The sequence below is a fragment of the Cupressus sempervirens genome, chromosome 11, assembly GCF_028749045.1.
Source record: "Cupressus sempervirens isolate cs-2001-9-10 chromosome 11, ASM2874904v1, whole genome shotgun sequence".
NCBI classification, from domain to species: Eukaryota; Viridiplantae; Streptophyta; class Pinopsida; order Cupressales; family Cupressaceae; genus Cupressus; species Cupressus sempervirens.
The window spans coordinates 31,750,055-31,759,081 of record NC_143128.1 but is presented as its reverse complement, the minus strand read 5'-3'; the positions used below and the strand labels follow the sequence as shown (position 1 = coordinate 31,759,081).

Here is a 9,027-nt window from a genome sequence, read left to right as displayed (position 1 = left end):
ATACTAGTCTGGTATCTAATTTCAAGAGTTAATTTTCTAATTGAGGCCTCTCATAGAATGACTCTAGTATAAACAAAACAATTGACTAGACATGTACAAGAGTTATTGCAAAATGGGTTGGTTCATGAGATTTTGAGTCCATGTGTTGTACTAATAGTATTAGCATCAAAGAAAAATAGTGAATGGGGGATGTGTATATATTCTTGATCCATTAACAAGATCATTATAAAGTATAAATTGCCTTTCCAAAGATGGATGATATTATGTACTTTTTTAAGTGGATCAATGTATTTCACAAAGATAAATATGGAAGGTGGGTATCACCAAATTCAAGGATTAGAGAAGGAGATGAATGGAGAACATTCAAGATAAAAGAAGGCTTATATGAGTGGTCAATCATGCCTTTTGGGCTAACCAATGCACCAAGAACATTCATGTGGCTCATGAATTGGGTAGTGATAAAAGTTCTGCGTAGTTTTGTTCTTATTCACCTAGATAATATTTTGATCTTCGATAAAATATTGGAAGAGCATATCATGCATATTGGCAAGGTCTTTGAGAGGCTAAGGGAAGATAAATTATTCATTAATCTAAAGGAGTACAATTTTTTGAAGGAGTTAGTATACCTAGGATTTTTTATTTAGCAGAAGGTCTTAAAGTAGACCTAGAGAAGGTGGAGGCTATCCTAGAATGGCCTACTTTAAGAAGTCTATGTGAGATAATGTTTTTTCATGGTTTGGCTAGCTTTTAGAGAAATTGTATAAGAGTGTTAGCAATGTCTTTGGACCCTTGATTGAAATAATTAGAGGTGATAGGAAGGATTTAATGTGGACTACAAGATCAAACAAGAGAAAAAAAAATGAAATAGAAAATTAGAGAATAACTTGTTTTAGCACTTTCAAATTTTAATAAGGTAGTTCAAGTAGACTGTGATGCTAGTGGTAATGCAATTGAAACTATTTCGAGATAAGAAGAAACATATGTTTCTTACTTTACTTAAAAGTTAAGTAATGTCAAAAAAAAAATTCTATTTATGATTAGGAGTTTTATGCTATAGTTCAAATATTCAAAGTGGAGAAATTATCTTTTCTCTAAGGAGTTTGTTTTATATATTAGTCATCATGCTTTGAAAAAATTGAGCAATCAAGAAAAATTGAATTAGCGGCATTTGAAATAGCTTTTTGTAGATTTATACTCTTTTTTTTGAAACACATGAGTAGGAAGTCTAACATAGCTACAAATGCTCTTGCCAAGAGACATTTTTTTCTAGTAGAGATTTAGATTGAGGTTATTGGGTTTAAAGAGGACCCTAATTTTGGTGAAGCTTGGAATGTTTTCACAAAACTTGTTACTCTAGAAAGAACCAAGTGGTTGGATTATATCATTCACAATGGTATGCTATTCAAAGGATTTCAATTGTATATTCTAAGGAGTTATATGGGAGAGAATGCCATTAATGAGGAGTATAGTGGAGGGATAGCTTGACAGTTTGGTCAAAATAATATCATTCCTCAATTTGAGATGCACTTCTAGAATAGATTATGTGTTATATTTTTTTCATCAAACTTTTAAGTCACACTTAATGATCTATCATCAAGATGAGAAATATTCTCCAACTCTTCTTATCCCAATGATGGATCACTGAGTGTGATTCAAAAAACATAACTCACAATCCAATCTAGAAGTGTATCTCAAATATAATAATGGATTATGGAAATTGGTTCACATTAATTATTCCTCTTGTTAGGGAGAATTAATACTAGCCACAGTTGAAGAAAGATGTTAATAAATTTGTATAGAGTTGGAAAGCATGTCAGAAAGAAAATGGAGCAACATAGAATATAGGGTTATATCAACCATTACATGTACCACTGAAGCCATGGGAGGATATCAATATGGACTTTGTTCACGGTTTACTGATTATTTAGTGAGAGCATTATTCAATTTTTAGTGGTTGATAGGTTTTCAAAGATGTGATATTTCATTCCTTACAAGGAGACTAATGATGTTTTTCATTGGTAGAATTGTTTTTTAGAGAAGTGGTGAGATTACATGGACTACCGAATAGCATAGTTTTAGATCACTAGAGAAACCAAGTTTGTTGGGTACTTTTTGAGAATATTGTGGAAGAATTTATATACATATTTGAATTTCACCTCATCACATCATCCACAAACTAATGGAAAGATAAAGTGGACAATAGGATTTTGGGAAATTCTTTGCGATACTTGGTTGGAGATAAACCAAAGGGATGGGATTTTTTTAACCACAACAAGAATTTTCATATAATAATATTTTCAATGGGAGCATTGTTAAATCACCATTCTAGATAATATATGGAGTAGTCCTTGAAATGCTTCTAAATTTAAGAAGTTGGAAAAAGGTGAGACAAGTTGTACTAAAGATGAAGATTTTATGGAATACTTGAAGAATATTCATGAGGAGGTAAGGAAATACATAACCAAAATGAATACATAGTACAAGGCTAAGAAAAATGAGAAAAGGAGGCATAAGGAATTTCATGTTGGAGAGATGAAGTCATGGTTCATTTGAGAAAGGAGTAATTTCTAGAGAGAACATATAATAAGTTAAATTTGAAGAAGTTTGGACCATGCAAGATATTGAAGAAGCACGATTTAGAAAATGTCTATGAAGTAGAGTTATCCATTGAACTAGATATTTCACCAATGTCTAACATTTATGATATGAAAGAATATCATGAAGAAGGTGTTGAAGATGAGGTTGCAGAAGCATTGTGGAGTATTTTAGAAACTACTTAAGTATAGAGGAGATTGAAGCAATCTTAGATGCTTATGTTTTACAAGCACAAGAAATAGGAGGAAGGAATGAAATGTTGAAGATTTGTCATGGCTATCAGGGGAGAAAGTTAATTGGATTTCTTTTTCTTTGAACACATGAGATGTGACAAGGTCACTTCTCAAACTACCTATAATTTCTATTGAAGGAGCATCTTGTGTATAAAGGAAATCTTGCGTCACCCAAAAACATTTCTAATTTGTCTTTTAATTAGGGCTATCTCAATGAAAAGTTACTAAATTTTGAGGCTCACTGATTTTAGTAACTTAGTCATTTGATATTAGAATGTTCTTATTTCATCCCTAGGGGTTCATTTTATATATATCGGCATGCTAGTAAATTTTCATTGCAATGTCAAGTCTATTTGTGAAGTTACTAAAAAAAAAATTGGTATTGGTAGCAAGGTATAAAAACTTTGAACTTAGTTTTGAAGGATTTATAGGCTTCAAAAAGGCATCAAACCTTAGTTATCTAAAGATTAAACGAGTTAAGTATTGAATATTGGATTGTGGCATTTTGAAATGAGGTCATAATAGTCAATCAGGCAATTGTGAATGAGTTATGGTCTTTGGAAGTCATGCCATCTAAAATGGGCGAAAATAAAATTTCTTCAAGATTTATTTAGGGTTCTAAAGTTGTTGGATCTTACTTCAATGTAATAAAATATTTTTTAAAAAAACATAGGGTTGGTCAACCGCATGGTCTAGGTTTAACTTTCTAGAACCTTCTTGAGTGGTGGAAAATTAACTATATAAATAAAGCATGTAGTGTTGTCTAGGACAATTCTGGGATATTTGTTGTGGCTTTGGCCTACAAAATATTGTAAGGAACATGTCTATATAGCTATGCATGTTTTGTTTCAAACATTTGTAATTCCATAATCTTAGAGATAATAAGAAGCCAACTTTGTGATTTTGCAACTTCTTTTTATTTCTCTATATTTGTTATCTATTTTTGTTATTAAGGGTAGTACCCTTCATCAACTATTGTATGGTTATTCTTATTCAATAATAGATGAAATACTTTGAATGCATATGTGTATTGCATCAACAAGCTATAGAATGTCATCATGGCATAGTTTAAAATATTCAAATGCTTCCACAAGAAGTGACAATTATAGATCATTGTAAACGATGTTACTATTATCTTGAAAACAATTTTAAAAATACTATTGAACCCTAATTACATCATATGTACATCCATTTTATTGCAAGGAATTTTTTTCATCGTGGTTATAATATTGGATGCAATTGAACCTTTCTTAGGAATTCTATTTTATTTTTTTATTCTATTTGATTGAAAATGATAGACTTGTAATGTTCACCACTAATGAAGCTACTATTAACTTCTCCTCTAATGGTGGCATGCATGGAGTTAAATTTTTGATGAAAATGGGATAATGGTGATGTAATGAAGTTATTCTTGACAAGCCAACTTGATGAATCTAGTGAATCTTCCATATTGTGTTTCATTTCTCTAAGTTTTTTTGTACATTTTTATGTAGCTCTTACTACAAGGTTAAACATCTTCATTGGAGATTCTCAGGTATTGATTGTGTCAACTTTGCATGTGTATTTATTTGGTGTCATGTACTTTGATATTTTGATCACTTTATATTTACATTCACCTCAATGTGAGGTAAAAATATAAAAATATAATGATGAAATTTATTTTTTGATTCTATTATTTATTTCTTTTTGTGCTCATTTTGAAAAAATACAGATTGGTGGATGCAATGGTACAATCATATGTGAACTTTAGTCCATTCTCCTACTAATTTAATTCTCTATATAAATGCACATTTGAATTCTCTTAGCTCCCAAATTTTCTCCATTTACATGTATTCCAATGCATACAGCTACCTATTTATCACATTAACCCGTGTGCCCAACTTCTTGAAGTGATTATCCAGATCTAGATAGGACTTTCTACTATCTTAGGGAAATCATGTGGATGTTTATATTGACTCCTTTATTCCCTTTATTTCTTAGATTTCAAATTCTGTTTTTGATTAAGAAAACATATTCATCTCCTTGCTTTCAAGTAATAAAATGCATGAATTCGGTGTAATTATCACTATTAGAAAAGTAAGCAATAATAAATGTTTCTATTTGGTGCATTAAAAGGAGCAACAATTTGACATTATAGGGCTCTTTTCTTATCTTTGATATCTATACGCATCTAGAAATCAGTCTAGGAGAATTAATGTCCTCATTGAGAATTGATAGCACTTAAAAGTTGTTTTTAAAATGTCATCTCCAAATATTCAAGAAGAGTGTAGAAAGTTATTATTCCTTAGGCAAGTAAAAGACTACAACTCAACTATGTAGGGATAAACACAATCCTAAATGACTAGAGTGCTAGCATAATTTTATTTTAAGTTGTTGAACTTGTCTCTTAACTAAATGTTTTGAGATGTGCTTCCTTGACAAGGGATCATTGTAACACTTGGTTGAAATTTATCTTTTTTTTTATTGAACAAATATCCTAATTGTTACCTTTACACTTACTAAATAGTAAACTCAAATTTATTAAATTATTAACTTAACTATAATCAATCAACTTAACCTAATTTATATCTATTTAATTATTTTTATTTAATTAAGTTATATTAATCTTATACTTTCTATTTCTTATAAACGAAAAAACTTCTATAATCGAAATCTCTTTTATATACATTTCAAACTTATTATATACATAAATTTCATTACAAATTTTAATTCTATATAAATAAAAGAATACTTATCTAAAAACTAATTGTATTTTAAGGAGTCCTCTCAAAAAAAATTGTGATGATACAATTTGTACTTAAAACTAATTATTAATTACTTAGGAAAAAATTAAAACCTAAAATTCACCATTAAAAGTTCTTTTAACCATTCCTCAACCCTTCACTTTCAAGAAAAACACATTGATTGGGCACCTTTTCCGTTTGCAAAGAACTTTAATTCATAGAGGCTGCGGTCAGGAGCCAGCCCAAGCTACAAATATAAAACAAGGCTCCATGGATAAGCATGGATTAGCCCAATACTGGAACTTGCTAGGAACAGTAAACCGAGCCTATATAGCTAAGGATCAATTAGCTCCATAATGGATCTTCCTAATAGTTGAAGTTTTTTTAATTGTTCATCCTAATACCTCTATAAGTCCAAGCTCCGCAAAAGGCACCAACAAAAGGTCCAACAACATACACCCAAAGATCTTTATATTTGCCAGCTATCAGTGCAGGTCCCAAAGATCTTGCTGGGTTCATGGAGGCTCCTGAAATTGGCCTGCATGTTTAACACTATTCCTTCATTAATGCTAATTAGATTTCAAATCTTAAGAGAAAAAACAAAATAAAAACAATACAGCATATTTATGCTTAGTTCTTATTGATCTTGGATCTAACTTCTAGACCACTTGGGAACTTTACAATGCATGCAATGAGGATTAGAATATAAATCCAAATTATTGGAAGTTAGAGGATAAAACAAAATTGATTTTAGATATTATCTTTTTGTTATTTCGGCATCTGAAGGTTTTGGCACATACCCTCCAAATAAAGCACAAAACCCTACTGTTCCACCCATGGCAACCCCTATCATATGACCAGGCTGCACAAATGAATCATTAACACATTGATTAGTACTGAAAAGTTGTGATAGGCATTGAGTAGTGAGTTGGTAATGTTGTGTCACTTACTGCTTTAGGATCTGTGACCATTGCAGACAAAACAAACATGAGTATAAAGGTAAGCATGAATTCGAAAAGAAGTGCTTCAATATCATTTCCATTGGCAGCATTTACAGCAACATCAATGGATACATTTTTTATTGTCGCTTTTAGTGCAGCAGCAGCCAGTGTAGCGCCCATTATCTGAGCTGCTACATAAATGGGTAACTGAAATAATCACAAGACATGTGAACCATTAGTACATTATCTTACAGCATCATAAACAAATCTTTATTTTAAGTTAGAAACATAAACAATATCTAGGGGTTAATCATGCTACATGCAAAGCTATGAAAAGGCTTATGCTTTAATGGTAACTAGAGTAATCTCTCACTGTAACAAAGAATCTCACAACTGCCTCTAGCAAACATGTGGCTTGTGAAGGGAGATGAAATTGACTGTTTCTTTTAAATATTTTATTTTTAAGGAAATCATTATCAATCTAGTAAAGGATCTCACAAAAGAATGTTAAAGCATGTCATGAATTTAGTAGAAATTAGTTTCCACTGTAATTAGTGGAGGCATTTGAACTTAGAGCTCACTCTATTGTCATTCAAAGAGAATTAACAAGCTTTTTAAAAAAAACAATGCACCTTTTCTAGAAAAGCGCTACCATCCCATTTAAAAATCTCAGAAAATCTCATAAAAGACTGTTAAACTATGTCACAAATCCTAAAGAGAAACACTGAACACATTCCAACAGCTAGGTTGCAAATTAATTGAAAGGGCCATACTGCGATCATGGTATAAGGATCACTAGATCATTGAAATAACATATACAAGACAGCCATAATCATATGAGAATTTATTAGATAATGGATTATAGTGTAATAAGGAAGACTATAGCTACTACTCGTAGATTTAAAGATCAGTTTAACCAATTAGAATTTGGGTGTTGGTGATTTTCATTTGAAAATAAGTCACACCCAAACCGACAACTATACAAAAGTCCAATGATTTAAATTACCTGCTTGAAAGGAAGATTTCCAACAGTGGAGAAAGCAAGACTAACAGCAGGATTCATGTGAGCACCAGAAATATGTCCCACGGTATATAGCATTGCCATAACTGTTAGTCCAAAAACAGCAGCAACTCCAATATGAGTTAACACCTTGTCCCTTTCATCCACCATTATTCCTCCACACCCAGCTAACACTAGAATAAAAGTTGATAGAAGCTCTGCTGCAGTCTACACATATTGCATCAACTTCATCAGTAACATCCAGCAAGCAATCATCCATAACAAAATATAAATTCTAATGAAACAATGTGACCCCAAAGACTTATATGATTTGTATTCTAATTATAGAATATGATCCCAAAAGCTTATATGAATTGTATACCATCCCAAAAACTTGATTGATATAATCATTTACATGAGTATTTTAAAAAAAATTAAAAAATTGTGACAACATCCATGGAATTTAACTGATTATGATACCTTTTTATAGATTGGTGGTTCTAGAGACACGTTCACTTTGGTAGGATCCATTTTTGAAGCCTTGGGATCTTCAATGTCATGAACTTTGACACGGCGAGATGGTTCGTAAGTTGAAGAAACATAATCATGTTCATCAAGGCTATGAACCCTACTGTGACTTTGAGAGGAAAAATCATTCCCAGCCACACCGTGTCTTTGCAATTCCATGACAAAAATTCCTCTTAACTTTTGCCTGGATGATGATTATGATGATAAGAGAGAGCGGTGCAGGTGGCCTTCTTATAGGATGTTAGATTGATGATGATATTGATGTTTTCAATATTCTATTGTTTTTGTCTATTCACTTGATCTTTAAAAATTGGAGAATCTGTTTTTTGAATTGAATCCATAAGCGTGGATTCAGATGAAGTATAGTTCCACCATTTTTATTCAATAAAATTTCGCTGTTGTTTACATACTCCAACTTTAATGCTGTGCTACTCTTAAACAGTTCTAAACAAAACTGAATGGTCAAGAATAATAGTAAAACCATCGGCCGGAAAAAGAATAATAGTACAACCAAGGGAAAAATGTTTTGGCATATGAGACCGCCATGTGGAATGCAGAGGACAAATCCTAGTTATATATATTTTAAAATATTACAGATATCTATATTTTTGAAGTTTTTATATTATATCTTCTATTATGATAGATATGTATAATCAGAGTGCATTTGTCTATATTTTGTAATAGATGAATTCAATATTTGAAAATATGGAAAACTATTTTTAATTTACTTGAAGAATTTATCTATTATATTTTGAATTTATATTATTTATTATATTTTTTTTTAAATAGTGTCTATATTTAAATTATAATTAATGGAAAAGTCTATTCATAAAAAAATATAGAAAACTATTTTTAATTTACTTGAAAAATTTATCTGTTATATTCTGGAATTATATTATTTATTATATATTTTTTAAAATAGTATCTATATTTTTTTGTTTCATATAGAAATGTTTTATTACTTTATATTTAAATATTATAGAGTGTTGTACTTTAGTTTAGAATTG

The 9,027-nt window shown here is 30.8% G+C and overlaps 1 protein-coding gene across 1 annotated transcript; it reads right to left on the bottom strand.

The window, feature by feature from the left end:
• Positions 1-5,935: 5,935 nt before the first annotated feature.
• LOC149528090 (aquaporin NIP1-4-like) lies at positions 5,936-8,179 on the bottom strand. The gene is made up of 5 exons (XM_089808008.1): positions 7,973-8,179; positions 7,499-7,720; positions 6,502-6,699; positions 6,352-6,413; positions 5,936-6,089 (listed from the first exon to the last, which is right to left on the bottom strand). The coding sequence occupies exons 1-5, from the start codon at positions 8,177-8,179 to the stop codon at positions 5,936-5,938; spliced, it is 843 nt and encodes a 280-aa protein (XP_089664134.1).
• Between the last annotated feature and the right edge of the window lie 848 nt (positions 8,180-9,027).

Excerpts from the sequence above, each read along its gene's own strand:
- LOC149528090 (XM_089808008.1), bottom strand. The coding sequence starts at position 8,179 with ATGGAATTGCAAAGACACGGTGTGGCTGGGAATGATTTTTCCTCTCAA. Across the intron at positions 7,721-7,972 it reads AACCACCAATCTATAAAAAG|ACTGCAGCAGAGCTTCTATC; the intron begins GTATCATAATCA and ends CAATATGTGTAG. Across the intron at positions 6,700-7,498 it reads GAAATCTTCCTTTCAAGCAG|TTACCCATTTATGTAGCAGC; the intron begins GTAATTTAAATC and ends TGATTATTTCAG.